The sequence below is a fragment of the Syzygium oleosum genome, unplaced genomic scaffold (genome assembly GCF_021117445.2).
Source record: "Syzygium oleosum isolate NSW1041296 unplaced genomic scaffold, Sole_v2.1 Sole_v2.01, whole genome shotgun sequence".
NCBI lineage: Eukaryota > Viridiplantae > Streptophyta > Magnoliopsida > Myrtales > Myrtaceae > Syzygium > Syzygium oleosum.
Genome location: NW_026607485.1, coordinates 38,390,894 through 38,411,675, shown reverse-complemented (window position 1 = coordinate 38,411,675; position 20,782 = coordinate 38,390,894). Strand labels below are relative to the sequence as shown.

Here is a 20,782-nt window from a genome sequence, read left to right as displayed (position 1 = left end):
TGGCAAAAGGTACAGTAAGCCGTAATACGTTTTGACCGATTTTCCCGTGGAACCTGGAGAGCTTAGTGCTTCTCTGGGTTCTCTCTGGTGCAGCAGTTGCAGTGCAGAAATGGCGAGCTCAGGAGCGTCGTCGCCAGGATCGAGCCCAGTGGAGCTGAGACACTGCATCGCCGAGCTCTTGAGGTTCACCCTCCAGTCTCGCGTCGACGGGACCCTGAACCTCGCTTTCGATCTCGGCCTCTCCGTGGAGTTCTGCTCCGCTCTTCTCAGAGACGACCCACCGCACGATCACCACCCTTCGTCGTCGCCGTCTCCTTCCTCAGGTGCCGATTCACGCTATCGCTTTTGGTTTTGATCGCGCTCGCTTCCCTCGATGGCCTTCGTCGTGGCCGGTGTTGCAGAAGTTGATGAAGAGAATGTTGAAGTTTCAATCTTTAGGTGTTTGGCTGTTCAAGATTTGATAAATCTTACCCTTAGATGAAAGTTGAATATGTAAAAGTTGACAGTGCAGCAGAAAAGGTTGAAAAAAAAGACACCCGCTTGAGGACCATGAGCATCCTCTCTCCTCTGAATCAGAATGGAAGAGACTTCATTTATAATAGTGAGACTCATGCAATGTCTTGTAAAAAAGTGCTGAATTTGTTTCCACGTCCACTGTAACATGGTTTATGGGTACGCTCGTATCTTCGGCAGAATCAGTTTTTTTTTTTTTTTTAATCTGTGGAATCGACATTATGCAGAAAGCTGTCAAGGTGTGCCTGCATATCCTTTATACAAGCGTCTAGCTTCAGCTTTGGAGGAAGCTATATCATCTGGAGTGTCATTTCCGAGGCACGAGTCACCAGCATGGTTTAATCAAGAGGATGACATACACGATAAGGAAGTGCTAGACCAATTGATTTCATGCAAGGGAGCTGAATTGCTGAATGTACGCATCTTTTTCATGCGTTGGGAGTTACTATTTTGTATCAAAGATATGTCTCAAGGCCAGAGTCGGAATCTAATCCTTTTGTACTGATCTAATGCTGTATATCTACAGATTTTGAAGAGCATAAAATTTGAACTTCATGCGCAGGAGCCTTATTTTACTCAACTTAGAGGTGCCCTTCCAACTCTAATTCTTGCCTTTAAAAAACTGTATCATTTCTATGATCACATTGTTGTTATAGTTGTATATTCCCAAGTAAACCCGGAATAATGATGCATTAGGAGTGCCTTTCTTTATCATGAATTTGATATTATTTTCAGATGGGCTGAAAACAATTGAAGGAAGGTGTGCTCATGGAAATTATAAACGGTATGTGTAATTTCTTATGGACATGGATATTAACAAGGGTATTCTTGGCGTTAGCCTTTCTTTTGTTGTTTTTTCCAATGTGTAGCTGTGTTTTCTGTTCTGCCTTTTAATCATGTGTTTGGGCGAATTAACATCTTTGAGTTGCTTACATAGCTATATCTTCAGCATTGTGTCAGCGGACTTGATTCTGTTCAACAAATGTTTGGTTCTTGAGGTTCAGGTGATGATCTTTTGTGAACGTACAGTCATGGTACTTTGGGCAACACGTCTATAACATTTTAAGTTGCAGGATGTTCATTGGTATGCTTCCTTTTTTGAGATGTTGGGTGCAGAAAGTCTGAGTAAAGTTCTTCCTGGTGTTAATTCGGTCGATGAAGGTACTAGACTGCAATTGGATTTTCACCTCCTATATCCTGATGTCTTCTGCTTTGCCTTGCGGTTTTTGCGTGTCTTCTGCATTTGTTGGAATTAAGTGCCTATTCCCCATGCCGATGCTTGACACTATTTCCGTTGCCGTTGTGGCACTGGAGTTTAAAGTACATCCCATGACCAGTTTCCTAATTGAAAAAGGAGAAATGGCCAATGAGTTGGAGATTGAACTGGTGCTAGGTGTCTTCAGCAAGGCAGTGATATACATATATACAAATCGAATTCTTCCACTGGTATGCATGTCTTTTTAGTCTTTTGTCACATGTTACGGTTCAATTTCATGGAAGTATCTAGACACCAATTTGGCACCTCAGTGATTCATCAAGTTCCCTGACTGGATAGTATGCAGTGACAGTATTTACTCTACCAGTGATCAAAATGCAGGATTGCTGTGCCAAATGTCTGTCAACGAATAATATGCAGAAGTCGCTCATTATTTTACTGTAATTTAGTAAACTAAAAGTCGTTCTTGTTCATCTAGTATGACAAAATGAGAGGTTAAGAAACATGATCTATCACTTAATACCCATCTAAAAATTCTAATGAGAGTCTACCTTTGAATATTTTGCTTCTGAACAAATTGTATATTTCGGTGTTGTTGACGTGGGATAAATAGAGAGTTCTTATGGAATAATTCATGCTCTTTTTGTGATGTTTCATGAGAAAGACAATTGTATGACTTGTTTTGGGGGACTAAGTATTAACCCCCCATTTTGACATGATCTTGCTGTTATCTTTTAGGCTGCGTATAATGTGTTGCAGCTACTTTCAGGTGTTCAAGTTTATAGGAAGTTTTACACTGAAGAGAAAGAAAAGTCTAATGGTGTTCTTGCAATTGGTGTCTCCAGATTGGTTGATCAGCCCTACATCTCTTTGGCTAGAATAATTTCTGTAAGTAAATTTGCTTTGGTCTTGCATTGTCAATTTGGGCTTGGAGAGGTACCATTAATTCTTGTGTTGGAAAGAAGAGAGTTGCTTAGATAATACCTTTCTTGTCTTTTGGTTCATTTGAAGAGAAAGAAACTAGAGCGCATTTCAAGGAGCTAGATCGTCTTGCGTTTCTCCTGGGCACAATTGGTTATACATCCTTCACCTTGGGCATAGTGCGGAGTTCGATTTCATACTCATAGTTTGTTGGATATTTTAGAAATGGTCTTTTATCCATATCTTTGCGGATAGGTGGCTTTAAATCTGAGGCTGTTTTGTATGGGAGCTGTGCCTCCTGGTACTTTCTTAATAATACTTTTTTATGTTTACAAAGATAAAACAAACTATTGAAGAGGAAAAAAAAAGCCCAGAAAGATTTTGAAATTCAGCCCCACCGATGAGGACAAGCCAAAGAATATGCAACTCATTAGTTAGCCAAAATAAGAATCCAAAAATCCAAAGTTCGTGATGCATTAATGCAGCTAAACCTATTCACCCTCCTAAATAACCTTTTTGAAGGATCAACTAGACAAATTGATTCCTGAGGAAGCACGCAAGTTCATCTATTAAATAGTCTGTTGGTCTTGAAATATCCCTTGCAGCAGACCATGGCTTAGGTGGATCATTCATAATGCTGGGCTTCAGTCCAAGAAATGCTGGCTTCTGTCCAAGAATTTGATTTAGTCATTCATAATATACTGATGACCAGATCTTTTGATGCAATTTTTCACAACCATCGGCGAAGTTGTAGAACCATCCTTCAATTATCTGGATTGTACATCCAACCGTGGGTTTTCTTTTGTGGACTTGTAGTTCATTCTTGGGCGTTCATGGTTGAGGAAGACGGATTCTGCACTTCACATTTTATATTAAATAGCGACAATACATCATCAAATTCATTTCAATTGTTCATCGATCTTGTGATGTGATTCTGGAATAGATCGTCAAATGTATAATATCATTATCACTTTACACTTCTGTTGACGGGCAATCTTTTCAGATGTCACTAGCCCTTTGACTTGACATGAGTGTGTATGACTACAATCCTTGTATTTCTATACTTTATTGGAAGCTGGTGATGGAAATCTCCAGATCTTACATCTGTCTCCCTTATGATATACAAACTTAGAGCATTTTGGTGCCAAAATTGGTAATGATGTAATTGTCTTGACACAGGGATTGACTTCTAAGGGTGTTCAAAAACTTCTAGGTCTCGTTCATATTGCGGGGACAGTTCCTGAGTCACTTCCTCCACCTAGATCTGCTCTGCTGTCCGCATTTCAGCTGCCTTACAATCCAAATGTATGATTATGGTGCTCTGACTTTTGTCTCTTTTACCTGTCCTGTTTAGAGTACAGCTTTTCGATGAATAAGGTCAGGCAGGATTTGACATGTAATGGGACTTTCGCTTTGCTCATAATGCTTACTCCGTCCTATATATGTTTCTAGAGACTTAAACAGAGGCCTGAAAGCTAGGATCTGCTAGTGGGGTCCCTAGATATAATTTAATTGTACTTACCGCAGGGATTCATGAGGTCACTAATTATATTTTAATGAGTACTATATTTCTTCCATGATTTCATGGATAAAATCCATTCGTTTGGTAGAATATAATTCCTTTTCTGCTGTGTAGTGAGAGATTTGCAAGATGCTGATCAAACGACATAATTTCAAGTAGATGAATATTACATGTAGGTGTATGGTAAACAAATCACATGAGGTTAATGTGAAATTTCTACCTTATGTACATATATTACTTTATAATGTCTCATTCAAGTGTTCTACGTTGCTCTGCTGAATAATTACAAGGCCTTTTTTATCAAGTAGAAATTCGTTGAATTTGATCTTCTGAAGAGCTTTCTCCTTTACCATACGAGGTTAAAGGTAGCACCTTAACTGATGGAGCCAGGGCTTTGGCAAAGCATGTCAATAGGAGTAGTGACAAGTATTGGGGGAATTTCATAGGGAGCGGTGAGAATTTCGGCTTGCTTCTCATGCTTTATTGCTGCCGAATTGACTTTTTCCACTCCAGCTGTAATGATATTTTCCTGGCAAACTCTGGTTTCTGAACATAAACTCTATTAGTTAACTTCATCTATGTGCCCTCAAAACATTTCTGTTGAAGAAGAATAATTTGGTTGTTTAAAAGCTGAAATATAAACTTTCCAGTGCACATCAAGTAATTAGTTACCTCAAAACAGAAATCATATTGTCGTGGAATTTAAGCACGTCTGTGATCACCTACCTCTCAAAATGATCAGCTTACAATTTCCTCCTGACCATTGCTTCATTCGTTACTGATCTCTGAGCTTTTTTCTTCAGATTTATGTAAAAATAATCTAGCAAAGGATGTAATCAGCCGCTTAGTTGCAACCTGTCAATGGCAGAATTTGCATGCTGTTCCACCACATGGAGTTGTGTTTGAGATAAGGGATGTTAGCGGTTATGGTGCACGGTGGTCAGAGGATGGCGCTAAGGTACACGCCTTGAGCAAACATTTCTAGTTATGATGATCCCTTTTACTGGTTGTGCAAATATATGCGTCAATTATTTTAAACCTGCTCGGATAGATTGCAGCAGTATCATTTGCATTTCTGAAAATTACATTGACAATCCTGTCAGCGGACCGGAAGAATAAGTGAAATGGACTTGAATAATACGGTAAAAGACGTGCCCACATCCTTATGATCCTTGTCCTCTGCAATGTTGACACGGAATAGGCCAGTGAAAGCCCTAGGACAGGAAACAAGAAACAAAAGGACATTTTCTTTTTATTTAAATCTCATATTTAATGCAGAAGCTGCGACACTTTTGTTCACGACAATGGCCTGGAGCTTTTAGTACTGACATTATCTGGCTGCTTGCTCTCAGTTCATTGGATTTCTAGAGCCATATGTGAAGGATGGTCACATGAAAGGATGGAAGCACTGAGTTGATCTGTGGAGATCTCACTGGCCAGATCCTTAACTTAGTGTTTGTATGCTATTAGGTAGTTCTGAGTGGCATTATCTGTACATCATTTTGTTTCCTCGCAGAAGGAGCTCAAAAGTCTTATCAGATCATTCACATTATTGTTAACAAAAATTTTAATTTTTCAAGGCAGTGACTTTTCCAGTAATGTGTGTGATTCCTTGCTTGACAGTTGGTGTTGACCTTTGTGGTTATGAGCATACTAAGTCATACTTGGGTGGTTCAACACATTAGTTGCAGCGTTTTCATGTGGGGGCAGTGGCATATCTTAGAAGCAGTTAGCTTGTTTGAAAATAGAAATGGAGTGACTCAATAGAAGGGAAGGCGACAAGTAAAATGTGGGATTGCCAAAACATCATCGAGTTTAGCCAACATGTTTTCGGACGCACTGGTTTCTCATAACCAGCTAGATCTATTTGGGGACGAACTTAACTGATTTATGTTGTCACATCCGTGTCGAATGTATATAGTATGTCATCACTGGCGAGAAATGTTGTTGTCACTGATGGTTGTTGCACTTTCAAATTCGATGATTAGTCTTGGTTCTTTGAAAAAACAGAAAGAGGCATTGTGCAAGGAAATAAGTCATTTTCAACACGCGCGCACAACAGTAAACGATACATTTGTTGGTGAATCATGTTAGCTAGTAAAACAGACTTGGGTCTTGCCCTCATATTCCATATGATTTATAAGTCATAACCACATGATCTCCTCACTTTTGTCTTCATCAAAGCATCACAGTATGAGCAACATGACAATCTATGTTCTCAAATATAAGATGGATTGTCGTTGCAACATTCCGTTTTACCATGTATAAATTGTAGTGACCAGGCCAGTTACTTAGCCAAAAGAAACAAATTGTAATGACCGTTGACGTACAAGTTGGCAGTAACGTGACATGGCGCGCCAAGAGAACTTGATAATTGATTTCTCACACATTAATCGCTGTAAATTGCAACACAACTTCGTCCTCACGACACTATCTTTGCAGATGAAGAGCATCCCTAGCTCTAAAAGTGACGGGGTCCAAGTGCTTCAACACTCGTGGCGTAGCCCAAAATTCCTCAACACACATTCAGTTGACTTTACCATCCTCTATTCAATTTTGTCAAACTTCATCTTTCTTTTTACAGGCCATAAGTCAATTTATCACCTGTGACTTGCCACCAATATCATTTGATTAGGTTCACTACAGCACAGATGTTAACGTAACCCTTTGTCTTCATGCCGTTTCCGGATGCCTTTCGCTAGCTCACACGTTGTAATTAAGCCATCCTTCCTACCAACTTATTGCCAAATAATTAAGGCTAAGTTGTTTAATCAAGTCAAGGACAAATGTGGTGGATGGAACATGCCATTGTCAAATATACACCAGCCATCCTCCATTGCAGGCTACATGGACCCCATCTATCGCTAATTATACATTATGATCTGCTAATGATCTTATAATTAAGGACAAAACGATGATTCTGATACAAGGATTTAATTTGGTCAGACTAATTTAATAAGGGTCAGCTGGGGGAATTATGCTTAACAATAGTGGAATTAGTCTTGGAGAATATAAGATTGCTGCTTCCGCTAATGAGGTCGAGGGAGAATTTGCAGACTTTGTGCCTTTATGGGCATACTTCAAAACAAGAAATGAGTACAGCCACTTTGGCACTAACTATGCTCCACTTTGCATTGATTAGTGCTTTGGCAAAAGACAGAACAGTGATTAATTTGGAACCGTTCGCTGTTTTTATTGGATCAGATTCGCACGCAAAAGCATAATTAGGTAATGAGTCACCAACAAAGTGTGCCGGCAAGTTTTGGAGCCTGTGATGATTCGAGGTGAACGTAATGATTGAGATGAAAAGATGAATCTGTATTTAGATATACAAAATGTACTTGTATATTGTTATCTTCAATATCTTATAATGTTAAACGTCAAGGCAAAGACTGATGAGAGGGGCTCATCCGACAAAACTGAAAAATAAATTTCTAAAAATAAGCATTGAATAGTAGCGTGTGCGATGATCTTAAGTGTCTCATAGTAAAGGAATCGTTTTATAGGGAAAAATGTACTTTCACTTTGCATGAAAAGATAAAAATTCAATTAAATGAAATATACAAACGAAAATAATCAATATTAATCAATGTTTTGAGGGGAGAATTATCAAAAAAAGTTATAAATATATTATTATTGTGCCAATTTAGTTATATATCTTTTTTATTTTGATAATTGAGTTATGAACTTTTTACGTTTGTGTCAATATAGTCTATCCGGTCAATTTAATCAGAAATCGCTGACATTGACGTTGACCGTCTTACGTGGTACAGCCGACGCTAACGTAGACAATTTTAATATATTTTTAATATTTTTCGATTTTTTTATTTCTTATTTCTTTTCTTTGTTTTCATTCTCTTTTGTTTTTTTTTTCCTTCTTCCTGTTGGCCGGTCGCGCAACAAGCCAGAGGCAAGGACCTCGCCGGGCACTAGCAAGGGCAAGCCTCACTGAATCACAAAGTTTTAAGGGTTTAAGTCCTCCCATGATCTCTAAGGTTGGTCATGGCATCTATCATTACCATTGGAAATATCCTGCTGTCATTTTCCAAGTGACATCATCATAGCATTACCCACAAGGTTCATTACTCAGACATGTCCATCTGATTTCGACCAGGAAAAATACAGGGAACATCTTAACGTGAATGATCAATTTCCAACCCCATTTTACTCAAAATTCTCGATACCCTTCTGTTGTTACTTTCAGGTGATTCTAGGACATGGACCATTGAGGTCCACCACCTGAAACAGTGAAATGTTTCTGCACTATTCCTCCCTTTGTAGCACATCTTTGATGAGACTTATGCGGCACATTATTCACCATAGATCATTTTCGAGAGAAATAATAACAGCAATAATTAAAAAAAGAAAGAGAAGAAAAAAAGGAGAGAGAAAGAGAAACAGGGACAGCAGAACAAACTGAGGCTTCGATTATCTCTCATGATGTGACGTCTTTTGAGCCAGCCGACACGCCACTACCTTGTTGCTCGCACCCCACACCACTACCTTCTGCACATGCCCATAATTTCCCAATACCACACAAAACCAGAAGCAGTAGCAATATTCACATTTTTATATGAGCAGAAGAGAGAAAAATCTCCACCATACACGACAAAAAATAAGGGACTTTTCATTTGGGCATACGTTATCGATGAGAACAGCATCAAATTCTCTGCCCGAGATTCCTTCCCAGTCACTGTGACAACTCGACAGTTCATCCTGCTTCATTGGCCAAACCTCAAAAAACAAAAGAAAAAAAGCAAAAGACTGTACTTTGCATCTCTCTCTCTCTCTCTCTCCCTCTCTGTGAAATTCTGAAGCCCAAGAGAAATCTATAGTGGGTCAGGTCTCATTTTTGGTTGCTGAGCCAGAGCAGGTCTGTCTTTTTTTTTTGTTGTTGCATGTGTATAGGTGGTCAGACTCTGACACGCACACACAAACGCGCACACTCTCTCTCTCCCCTCTCTGTGCATCTACCCAATGATGCAGTGAGGCTTACTTGGCTTGGCATCAATCGAACTATCTTCCCAGTTACCATTTCTTCTGTTTTTCTGTTACTTTCAGGACCATCCCATGTTCAGCCTGGAACTGGACACTTCTCGATGACCTTTTGCTCCTCCCATCTTCTTCTTCCAGACCATAAAGTTCCTCTTTTTATCGAACCCCTTCTGCATTCTTGGTGGGTAATGAATGCTCCTTTACCTTTTAGTTAGCGTGTGGGAAACCGTATAATGTTTCCCCAATCTTGCGGCTCTTCCCATTTTTAGCTTCGGAGATTTCGCCCTGTGCAATCTCTGTGACTTTGCACATCACACGAACCATTGGTCCTTCTCTAGCTTCATTTCATCTTCTCTCTCTTCTGGGTCGGTCACAAGAAATTTCTTCCTGTCCACCTTTTTTACTGCTTTTCACGTCAATCAAGACGGCGCATTTGAGTTTCTGCTCGAAATTTCATCGATTGACCCCCTTTTTTATTGGTAACTTCTGCTAATCAGGCAAAGATTATTGCTTTAATTAGATTTCTCTCTCATTCCATTTTTACAGTGAAGAAAAAATTCCGATCTTTGAATCTGGGTCATACTGAAGATGCTAGTTCCGCTAGATCTCCTGAACTTGCACGCAAAATCTTGAATTTTCTTTCTCTGGGTCTCTTCTCAGAGTGATGCTCACAGTCACTGAAGCAACCAAAAATGGCGAATCTCGTTCCTGGTGTCCTCCTCAAGCTTCTACAGCACATGAACACGGACGTGAAAGTTGGGGGCGAGCACAGATCATCTCTGCTGCAAGTGGTGAGCATAGTCCCTGCACTTGCTGCTGGTGAGTTGTTCCCAAACCAAGGCTTTTACCTCAAGGTCTCTGATTCATCTCACGCCACATATGTGTCCCTCCCTGATGAGCACGATGACCTCATTCTTAGTGATAAGATCCAATTGGGTCAGTTCATTCATGTGGAGAGGCTTGAACCCGCCTCACCTGTCCCCATTGTGAAAGGGGTTAGGCCAGTTCCGGGTCGGCACCCTTGTGTGGGCACCCCTGAGGATATTGTGGCAACTCATTCTCTCGGGTTTCTTAATGGCAATAGCTCTTCGAGTTCGAAAAATGGGGAGAGAGGGAAACCTTCTGCTGATTCGAAAGTTCTGATTGCTAGTAAAAATGTAACCAGTGAGAAGGGCAAAATGTCACCGGTTAGATTGAGTGTAGGGTCTAGAGATGAGCAATCGGATAAAAGATCCTTGGCGCTCAGTAGATCAAAGGCTCAGTTAACGAAACCGGGGTTGACCGTTGAGGTGAAGAAGGAATCTCTGGCGAGGATGAAGTCATTGAATTCTCGGTCGATTCCTTCCTCTCCATCGAGCTGTTACTCATTGCCTACTTCTTTTGAGAAATTTGCAAATGGGATGAAGCAGCAGGCTGAGATAAAGGGGTTGAAGAAGGTGGCTGCGAAGTTGGGGTCAGCGGAGAAGGCCAGTTCAGTTCGAAGTGTGAGTCCGGTTAGGAAGAAGTTGCCTCGAGGAAGCCCCATCAAGGATTTGCTCCAAGGGATTGAATACGGGGCCAAGGCATTAAGGAAGAGCTGGGAAGGCAACATTGAGCTGAAGAACAAAGACAAGTCGAAACTGACTGCCCCCAAGCATGATCATAAGCCTGAATCTCGGAGTGCCTCTGTAAGTTTAATGAACTGCATGCTTTTGGAGTTCTCGTTTGTGAATTTCATTTAAACCGTGAATTTAACTGATTGTGCGTTCCCTCAGGCTCCGCGGAAAAGTACTTCAAGCGAGAGATTACCATCAAAAGACGAAAATAAAGTGGTGCCTGCAAGGTTATCTAAAGAGGTAAACACTGTTCACATGTCAGCAAAAGATGTTGCTGGAAGTGGTAATGGATTAACGGACGATCATGGAAAATCTCTTAAGCAAAGACCAATAGTGAGGAAATCAACGACGGAATCTAATAACGGATTACCAGGGAACTTTGTCAGGGTTTCTTTGAATAGCAGGAGACTGACAGATGGAAATGTTGCATGGGGTTCCCTTCCATCTTCTCTTGCGAAGCTTGGGAAGGTACAGTCATGACCTTCTTGGCTTTTGTTTCTGCAATTTAACTTCATAAGTTCAATTTGTCAAATCGTTGTGCATTGTTAGTGAATAATCAATGTTCAAGTCTGAGGACTATTTGGATTCTTTAGACGTGCTTTGATACTAAATTTTGCGATAAGGAGGAGAAGTTTGCGGAAATCGAAATTCAGTGAAGCATTAGAGTGTCTATTCAGGGAAAATAGGTCGTCATGTGCAAATTATTGTCATTTTAGTTTGAAGTGGCTGCTAGCGTACTCCCAATCTTCATGAATACTCCTCAGAACCAAAATGCCTGCACCTTCAATGAAACAATGCCTTCACAGTTGAGTCCTCTTGCTGACAGGTCCCATCTGATGATATAAGCTGCCAAGGAGTTTGGCTTGTTTTGCGTGTTTTGATTGTATATGAAATGCCCTGTTTAAGCTTGATTAGTACTTCCCCTTTCTTATGCAACACAAACAATACAAATTAGTTGATGCATCACCCACTGAACATGTGATTGTCATGAGCTTGAGACTTGATTGAGGTTTATCAGATTCTTTGCATAAAGTGCTTCGGAGACCTATATCTGCTGATCTCGTGCAATGAATTCATTGTGTTTGCTGTTTCAGGAGGTAATGAAGCATAGGGATGGGGCACAAGTAGCAGCAATAGAGGCTATGCAGGAGGCTTCTGCTGCTGAGAGCTTACTTCGATGCTTAAGGTAAAATGATTTCAGTGAACATGAGTCATGGTATGGTAGGAGTATCTTTGAAGGCATTTTAAAAGTTTTCTCTAGCTTTGGCTTTGATATGCAAAATCAGTCGTCCATTAGCTTTGGCCGAGACACGGCTCTCTGTTTCTTGTGTTTGTCAATTTTAGACCACTGCACCGGCAGTAACATTACATGGTTGGAAGACTAGAATGCCTGATTAACGAACCTTCAACTGGTCATCTCCTATCACATTATATCATCATGAAGTAGAATCATAGTAGAAGTTGGGTGTTGTCTGAAGGTGGTATTGTAACTGTTAGCACATTGGCCATATTTCCAGTGCTTGCCTGGCTGTACTACCCAAGTTTCCAAAGGATTACTGCCCTTGTCTGGCTCTACTTATGTAGAAGTATTGATTTTGTGTTATTGTAAGAATCTGGAAAATATGAGGAATAAAGTTGTAATGGCTTTGAGAATCTCATCTTGGTGTCCTTTATGCTAAGAATGCTTAAAAAATACAAGACAAAATAGGCTTGAAGTGGGCATGGAAATCACTGGATTAGAGGTTCTTACCCTTTCTTCAAGAAGTGAAGTTTCTACATGTAGATGTACTTGGAAAGGGCAAGAGGTCCATTGTGTTGCTTACGAATCAAGCTGAAAGTAAGCTCGAGCATTTATCATGGACAAACTATATTTGGCTGCATACTGCTAGAAAGATGAGGGTCAGTGAATCTCAATTGATAACCCGACTGGAAAATTAATTTCCATAATTGTGCTGTCAAATTCATAGAGAAGGCTAGTGAGGTTACTGTGTATCTCTCTATCTAAACTATGCAAACTTCGGTTCTGTTTGTTTGATTGCATTATTCAGGTACGACAGAGAAAATTTTGACCTTCTGACCGTAATTTCTTCTGTAGTGATCTGGTTCCTCATCAATGTTACCCTGTCCTGTAACCCAATGTACAATTTCTGAGGCCCTTCTACGGTCCCTCGAGGAATGGTTTCCAGTTGTAATTTGTTGTAATGGTGTACATTATGTCTTAATTCCAAAATGAAGTGCGTATGTCGTAATTCGAATATGAAGTATTGCGTAAAGACACTCGAAAAGTTTTTATTGATCGCCCGGGATTTATTTTTCTATAATCTAATGGCTTCCAACTCCTGAGAAACTGCTTCTCCAGGGATTATATATTTACCCTAATTTCTGTCGTCTTCATTAGTATCTCCTGTTTGTGTCTCTGGCAGCCTGTACACAGAGCTGACAACAAATGCAAAAGAGGATAATCCACAACCTACGGTGGAGCAATTCTTAACCCTCCATGCAAACCTAAACAATGCTCGCACCATTGCTGATTCTCTTACCAAAACCATCACGATGGGATCATCTCCCACTAGTGAAGAGACCCCGCCAGAAGAGGCCCTGAAGACGACAGCAGAGAAGCGAAAGCTTGCAGCTTCATGGGTACAAGCAGCTTTAGCCACAGATCTTTCATCCTTCAGTGTATATACTAAAGAACCTATCTCGAGTTTGGGTCCGAATCCGGCTCAAACCCAAAAGGTTGCATCTGGAAACCAACAACCTGTCGTACTCCTAGGGAGCTCGGGAAAGAACGATGCCGCCAAAACACCGGCCAAAACCCGTGCAAAGCTGGCAGGACCTGCAACTTCACGGCGGGTTGGGGACGCTGCTTCCAATGGCACGAAATTACAAGCTCCGCCTTTATTAGAATGGGAAAGAGGGAATGGCCTCGATGAGACAGTCGACTTGGCCGAGGTGCTGAAGGTGGAGTCAAGAGATTGGTTTCTGGGGTTCGTGGAGAGATTTTTAGATACTGACGTGGACGCATCAGTTCTGTCTGATAATGGTCAGATAGCAGGGATGCTGAGTCAGCTCAAGAGTGTCAATGACTGGTTGGATGAGATCGGTTCGACTAAAACAGATGAAGGGGAAGCACAAACACCGGGCGTTTCTGGTGAGGTCATCGATAGGTTGAGAAAGAAGATCTACGAATACCTCCTAACGCATGTTGAATCAGCTGCCGCTGCTCTCGGAAATGGACCCACCCAGTCTTCCCCTCTCGTCCCTTCAATGGAGCCAAAGTCGAGACGGTAACGGGGCCAGTTCCATTAGTCTGTAGTGTCCTGTTATGTGTATATACAGTCCAACATGGGTATTGAGGTATAGGTGGAGCAGCCGCTAGCCACGGGCGATTATCAAATTGTGAAGTTTCGGGTCACACTGTTTTTATGTATCTATTTTCGTTCCTCTTTTAACAGGAAGAAGGGGGGCTTTGTTGAATTCGATGGAGCAAAATGAAGGATTTTTTGTATACTGAAACCATACAAATCGAACGGCTTGTGTGGAGATGATGTAATGTTTGACATGAATGAGTCAATACTCTCCCTGGTGAATGTTTTCAAAACATCTTTCAGCTCTTGTTACGCCCAGAGTTGCTTGCGGGATGCGAGCTTATCTGGTTCCGTCGCGATGAACCGGTTTGTCGCTGAGGTCGAAAACGTTGCTTTCAGGAGTCTGTGACATGCCATCTGCATTGTCGGCATCCACCATTGATCTCATCCCTTGCGAGTGTCTGCAACTTTTCGGCCTTTTGTTGGGCATCTGCGGTTTCGTCTGGCATTTTTCTTGCACACTCTTCTGGGTCATGTTGACAGTTTCTTGCTGCCAAGTGTTCTTCAAGAGAGTAACAGGCAATATATATCAAGCGATGCGATAGATGCGGACTCAACGTTCAAGCAAAGCGACTAGCCAGTTGCTGCGATTCATCGGAGGTTGTTACCGTTCTTTATGTTCCTGGTCGTGCGAGTCCTAGTCACTGGACAAATGAAGATGTAACGAGGATTCCGTTTGTTTCGCGGAAAATGGATGATCGGTAAAATATTTTCTAATAAATAATCGATTATATCGCTTGATATAATTAATTGACGAAAAATATTTTAATTATCGACAACAATTTTGTTCATTCATATTCAAAAGAGATAGCAACGATCATTTTCTAAAAAAAATTCGTGAAAAGGAGAGTCAAATCAGTCAGTTTGCAAACGGGCAAATGACATAATTGGTTCATGGACTTTGGCCCAATATGTAATGTGGTCTATGAACTTTTAATTTTTGCAATATGGTCCATGAACTGTAACCCAATACATAATGTGGTTCTCGAACTTTCAATTTGTTTAACGTAATTTTTAGACTTTTTGGTACATTTTCAATATAATCCCTGAACTATATGAAGATATTTAATGTCGTTCCTATTGTCCCTGAACTTAAGTTACTAAAAGGACAACATTGAACATTTTCATATGATTCAATAACTGAGTTAAACATATACCAAAATTTTGAAAATCACGTTGAACAAATTAAAAAGCTTAGAGAACTTATTACACATTTAATCTAAATTCAGCGATCAAATTGAATAAAAATGAACAAATTAGAAGTTCATAGATGACGCGTTGGCCCAAAGTTGATGGATAATCATGTGTCATCATCTCTTTGCGTGCGAAACGCACACGTGGAGGATATGCGGATGCTACAGAAGGAAAGATCGGGTGGACCCACGCCTACCGAGAAGAGCAGTCGAAGCGTCCTGATCACTATTTCCTTCGTCTCTTTCGCAGAAAATCTCTGAGGAGTGACCTGCTGGTGGTGGTGGCTACTGAGCTCCCACCGCCATAGCCATTCTCTCTCTAGAGAAAGGAGTGAGAGAGAGAGAGAGAGAAGGAGAGAGGCGTCGGATAGAAGAGGGGGAAGAAGAAGAAGGGGAGGATTCAGGGCGGCGAGGAAGAGGCGGCGAGGAAGAAGAAGAAGAAGAAGAAGATGGAGCTGGAGTCGGTGGGCGATTTGGCCCTGCACGTGATCCTCACGAAGTTGGGGCCCGAGGACGTCGGCAGGGTCGCCTGCGTGAACCGGAAGCTCCGGCTCTCCGCCGCGGAGGATACCCTCTGGTCCAGATTCTGCTCCCAGGAGCTCGATCTCTCCGCTCCTCTCGATCCTCACGGCGATCCTCTCCCTTCTTTCAAGGTCTCTCTTTCCTCCCTCCCTCCCTCCTCCTCCTTCTTCTTCTTCTCCCTCGAGAGCTTCATTTCGTCGAATTCGAATTGTCCACTGTGGTGTCGTACGCCCTCGGTATGTGCTGTGCGTGATTCTGGTGCTGTGCGATGTTGTTGTTGTTGCGATCGAGAAATTTGTGATTTTTGTGATCGCCAAACCGTCAGAAGCTTAATTCTTTGTGTTTGGAAGCGCCGGGTTGTTCTTTATTGCTCCGACATTGGCTCCTGTTTACGATGTCGTTCGAGTTTTGAAGGCAAATGGAGGGCTTAGCGGTTCGAATTCGATAGCTTCGATACCGTGTGGATATTAGTGTTGGGGGGTAGTTTCCAATTCGCTGGGAAATTGGAGGCGCGGAGGGGAACCTAGTAATTTCTCTTTGCAGGCCGTGCGTGCGATCGGAACGCATTTGGTTTTTAGTGTGCTTGGCCTTTACATGATCGTGAAGCCACCGAGGTTGTCTGATTTGCGATTTTTGTGATTGAGACTTGACTATGCTTGTCTTTTAAATGTGATGCCCGTACCTAGGCGGCTTATCAAAAATGGAGGGACGCTTTCTGCATGTATCCTTGGCCCCTTGTCAGGCGAGTAAAGAGATGTTGGGACGGGCTGCAGGGATGGCTGTTGACGAATTTCCCCGAGGCTGCGGCCACTCTCAGAAAGGGCGCGTCCGAAGCTGATATTCAAGAGTTGGAGAGCGTGTTAAGAGTAAAGTTACCTCTCCCGACGAGGATACTCTATCGTTTTCATGATGGTCAAGATTTTGCCGACAGCGATTTCACAAGTAGTACGCTTGGCGGTTCCCTGGGCATCATTGGCGGATATTCTTTCTATAATCACTTGGTAAATGTGAACTTGTTACCTTTAAAACTGGTGATTCTGGAGACGAATCATATCATACGGCACCTTGGATTTTCGAGCAGATCCAACTACGTAGTCGTGGCTGCTTCTTGCACATCTGGAGAGAAGCTGTTTTTCCTCAACTGTATAGATGGTCAACTTCATGTTGGCACTAGGAATCTTCCCATTGATGGAGAAATGATGCCATGTGTTCCAAATGCATTGATAAGTTCGGTGCATGATAGAAATGCTGATCTGCAGCAGGATGCCATGCTACTTTGGTTAGAGGAACATGGTCGTCGCTTGCAAAGTGGCATGATCAAACTTCGTGAAGGAGGAGGCATCAGAAGTATCTGTCAGTTTCCGGAGGAACCTCCACTCTGTTCCACTGCCATAACTAATGGTGTCCGGGTAAGCGAGTCAGTCTCCTTGCCTGCCTTTTTATACTTTTTCGGCTGCAACACATGTGTAACTCCTATGATATGTGGCCAATAACTATCTTTTCATGCTCATGCCGATAACTATTTATTTTAGCAGTACCAATCTGTCCATCTTCTGTTTTTTTCAGCGGCAACATTTGTTTAACTGCCATAATACACAAATTATACCAATTTTTATGCTAATATGGAACTAATTTTTTTTGGAGTCCCGTGGCATAAAAAGTCTTCTAGAGGTTTTAGAGACCTAAAATAAGTCCCTCAACATTGCCGAAAACTTGATGGATTGTTCTTCCAGATTCGGAGTAAATTATAAGAAGTTTCTGACCTACATAGTCATTAAGGTGATAATGCCCTTGTATCTTGAAATTTGACTTTTCAACATAATTCATAAAAGATTCAAAGATGAGGGAGGTGAAAGATGACAAGGATTCCAAAGCAGAGACTTGTGCCTTTGTTGAAATTGTAAGGGATGGATTCTTTCTTTATATTTGGCATTTGATGTCCTAAGTATTGCTATATTTCGTTTTGACTGACCTACACAAAACCGTTATATGAGCTATCCACTAACAAAAGTTGCTTCAATATTTAGCATCTGAAAATGCTTAGAACACAGAACTGTAACTTTGGTTCTTTAAAGTTAAATGCAAACTCGATTGAAAAATGCAATTATACAGATGTATCTATGTGATTGAGGGAGAGTATTTGGAGAAGGAAAATAGCCAACGATTGATTAATTTACAGAAGTGTGTCTAGTTTGTCAATCTAGCCAATTCATCTTTTCCATATGTTCAAGATAGTCTAATATGATTATTTCTTGATATGTGCACTTTCTTTTTTGTTGATCAGTGAATTTCTGATGATTATTTTCTCTTAAATTGCTTGAAAAAAAGTTGGATTAGATTATATCCTTCTGTTGACTAGTGTGCCTAATTTTGTAGAAATGATCTGTATTTTGCCATGTGTCATCTGATTATCTGTCCTGCGATGCCAGCACTTTGGGGGCTCATATTATATTGATCTCCTTTTTGAAATTCACATTGACATCCTTTTTTTTTTTTTTCAAATTTCTAGATTCGATCTTCTGCTGTCTTTGTTCCGGAGTTCGCTGATCTCCAAAATGAATCTGAAAAATATTTTTTTTCATATTCAATCCGGATGTCACTCGTTCCCGAGGGATGCATGTCCAATGGACTGCCCTACGACTTTTGCCAATTGAATTGGAGGCACTGGATTATCCGTGCCAATGATGCTGTAGTCTCAGATGTCAATGGGGAGGCTGTCATTGGAAAGGTAGGATGTGATCTGTGTGGAATTTTCCTCATGTTTTGTATCTTCTGTAGATATAACATGCATCTTCTCATGTGTCTAACATGCACGGATGGTTTTGCTGTGAGGTAGTTTTCCTCAAGGTTTATCATTTTAAACCCCCAATTGGCTATGTAAGGATTTATAGTTTTGTTAGTTGTCTGGGTTCCTGAGTGGCTTTGTTTGGTCTTCATTCATTGGAGCATATATGAAATAGGTTATTGTATTGGTTGATGCTATAAAAGTTAAGCAAATTCCTTTGCGAGTACTGATATCCAGCTGAAAACAGAAAGCAAAGAAATTCCTTTGGATTTACAAAGTATGGCCATCCTTGCCTAGCTCTCAGACTTCTCTCTCTCTTTTTGCCTTGCTTGGACGGTTGTCGAACTAGTTATATATTATGGCGTTTTGCCTGTTTGGAAACTGGCCATGACTTTTTGACGCGTACAAGTAGGAGTTTCTTGTGAAATTCTCTATGAGAATCTTGTTTGTGTTGATCATCATCAAAATGTTCATTTATCAGAATCTTTTCGTGAGGACTATTTGGGATCTGAATATCTTGATATATATTGCAGTTCCCTCTCTTGCATTCGGGTGGCAAAGAGTTTGTTTACGAGAGTTGCACGTCTTTAGGATCTCCCAGGGGATCTATTGAAGGCACTTTCACCTTTGTGCCCGGAAGGTATACTATTAAAACCCAGTTTTCTAAGTTAAATCTGCTATTCTTCAACGAATGTCTTTAAAATCGGACTGGTGAATGAATCGGTCCAGTGTCTCGGTTCGACTCTAGGTAACCAATACCATCACTCTGTTTTGTAGTTTGATAAAGTGAATCAAGATATGCTGGGCAGAGAAGTTTTAGTGAAAATTTTATTTTCCTCTTTGATGACGCTAGTGAGGACTAATTGGAATCATTTCTACGTTGTATTATTCCAGGCTGGCAGATCCAAAGGGCGGCCCCTTTTCAGTTCAAGTGGCACAATTTCCTGTTGAGCTTCCAGATTATGTCTTTTAAGAGTATCTGTCACATCGTGCTCAACTTCTATTATGTATTTGCAATTCATCCTGCAATCGCGTTGATTGGTCTGTTTCGGGAAGTTACTGAAGGCAAGTTCATAGTTTTGGTGTGGTTTGTTTTTATGTCATGAATGGTTTCATTTGTTCTGAGGGCCATCTCTTATCGCCTTGTCATCTACCTAGTCTCAGTTTATTGTCCATAAATAAGGTCGCTTACTCTTCTTTGCCTTTGGTCATACTCAATCGTACAGTTTGAGGCAAATTTACATTGATGGGAACCCTTGACTTCCAGTTCGTCTCCAAAGCTTCATTCCTGCCTTCTGTGTTGCTTTGTATGCATTCTTTTTGTGTTCTGCTTCATCTTGTCTCTTCGGCTTCAAATAATCATGAGGTGATTTCATTCCCCACTTATTGCATGCCTAGATAAACATATATGTATGAAGCCTCTGTTTAATCTACGACGTTGCATGTCTAATCACTTGAAGCAGATGAATTCCTTGTGAAACCTTCGTTTGGATGTATTTTGATCTATTTTTGATAGGATCGAAGAAATTGACTCAGTCTAGTGTTGCAGAAGCTGATCCTTAAGAGCAGTAACACTAGGAAATCACTCTATTAAGTTTTTAACCATTTGCCGCATCTGGAGATGTATTTGGTCGGACCAATATAGTGGGCTGAGGTTAAAGCTAATGACAATTGTGAAGATGAATGAGATAATTGTAGTATGTGTCGTTCAGGTCTTATATTATTTGTACGGTTGTATAGGACGATTTGTCCTTTGTTTCTATTAAGGAGCCTTCAATTTCCAAGGTGATAATTACCAAAAAAAAGTTTGCAATTTATTGTACAATGGCCAATTCAATTCTAAATTTTTCAATTTGGCCAATTTAGTCATAAATCTTTTGACGATTTACTAGTATAGTCGTTCTCAGTCACTTTTGGCTGGAAATTGCTGATGTGTACAATGGATGTCTTACATGGCGCAGCTGTTGACATTAATAATTTTTTGCCATTTTTTTTTACTTTTTGTTTTTTCTTATTTCCTTCCGCTGGTTAGTGGCTTGAACGGTGGTTGACGGCTGCGCAAGGGCCATGACGCCTTCGCCTAGTCCAGATCTGGCAGAGTTGTCGACCCATGGTGAAATAAGAAAAAAGAAAGAAAAAAGAAAATAAAAGA

General features: G+C 40.9%; 3 protein-coding genes across 5 annotated transcripts; all 3 read left to right on the top strand.

Annotated features, from left to right (window-relative positions):
• The first annotated feature begins 7 nt into the window (after positions 1-7).
• LOC115679721 (uncharacterized) lies at positions 8-6,214 on the top strand. Of its 3 annotated transcripts, none has more exons than XM_030603395.2 (11): positions 8-323; positions 741-928; positions 1,040-1,100; positions 1,249-1,297; positions 1,451-1,517; positions 1,587-1,674; positions 2,499-2,617; positions 3,830-3,955; positions 4,531-4,624; positions 4,976-5,130; positions 5,525-6,214. In XM_030603395.2, the coding sequence occupies exons 1-11, from the start codon at positions 110-112 to the stop codon at positions 5,582-5,584; spliced, it is 1,221 nt and encodes a 406-aa protein (XP_030459255.1). In that variant the 5' UTR covers positions 8-109; the 3' UTR covers positions 5,585-6,214. The 3 variants fall into 3 exon arrangements, with proteins under 3 accessions (XP_030459255.1, XP_056167671.1, XP_030459263.1); XM_030603403.2 differs by having other exon boundaries at positions 9-323; positions 1,463-1,517; XM_056311696.1 differs by lacking the exon at positions 3,830-3,955.
• Positions 6,215-9,859: 3,645 nt separating this feature from the next.
• LOC115679656 (uncharacterized) lies at positions 9,860-14,363 on the top strand. Its single transcript, XM_030603318.2, has 4 exons — positions 9,860-10,834; positions 10,922-11,230; positions 11,857-11,948; positions 13,186-14,363. Exons 1-4 carry the CDS (start codon positions 9,860-9,862, stop codon positions 14,051-14,053), a joined length of 2,244 nt encoding a protein of 747 aa, XP_030459178.1. The 3' UTR covers positions 14,054-14,363.
• Positions 14,364-15,550: 1,187 nt separating this feature from the next.
• LOC115679693 (F-box protein SKIP16) lies at positions 15,551-19,896 on the top strand. Its single transcript, XM_056315339.1, has 5 exons — positions 15,551-15,976; positions 16,532-17,254; positions 18,355-18,573; positions 19,164-19,270; positions 19,525-19,896. The coding sequence occupies exons 1-5, from the start codon at positions 15,773-15,775 to the stop codon at positions 19,601-19,603; spliced, it is 1,332 nt and encodes a 443-aa protein (XP_056171314.1). The 5' UTR covers positions 15,551-15,772; the 3' UTR covers positions 19,604-19,896.
• The last annotated feature ends 886 nt before the right edge of the window (positions 19,897-20,782 follow it).

Bases quoted from the DNA above. Each gene is read 5' to 3' on its own strand.
- LOC115679721 (XM_030603395.2), top strand. From the start codon at position 110: ATGGCGAGCTCAGGAGCGTCGTCGCCAGGATCGAGCCCAGTGGAGCTG. The intron at 1,298-1,450 runs GTATGTGTAATT...TTGCTTACATAG, and splicing joins GCTCATGGAAATTATAAACG to CTATATCTTCAGCATTGTGT. The intron at 5,131-5,524 runs GTACACGCCTTG...GCTTGCTCTCAG, and splicing joins GGTCAGAGGATGGCGCTAAG to TTCATTGGATTTCTAGAGCC.
- LOC115679656 (XM_030603318.2), top strand. From the start codon at position 9,860: ATGGCGAATCTCGTTCCTGGTGTCCTCCTCAAGCTTCTACAGCACATG. The intron at 11,231-11,856 runs GTACAGTCATGA...TTGCTGTTTCAG, and splicing joins CTCTTGCGAAGCTTGGGAAG to GAGGTAATGAAGCATAGGGA. The intron at 11,949-13,185 runs GTAAAATGATTT...TGTCTCTGGCAG, and splicing joins AGCTTACTTCGATGCTTAAG to CCTGTACACAGAGCTGACAA.
- LOC115679693 (XM_056315339.1), top strand. From the start codon at position 15,773: ATGGAGCTGGAGTCGGTGGGCGATTTGGCCCTGCACGTGATCCTCACG. The intron at 17,255-18,354 runs GTAAGCGAGTCA...TCAAATTTCTAG, and splicing joins CCATAACTAATGGTGTCCGG to ATTCGATCTTCTGCTGTCTT. The intron at 18,574-19,163 runs GTAGGATGTGAT...TATATATTGCAG, and splicing joins GGGAGGCTGTCATTGGAAAG to TTCCCTCTCTTGCATTCGGG.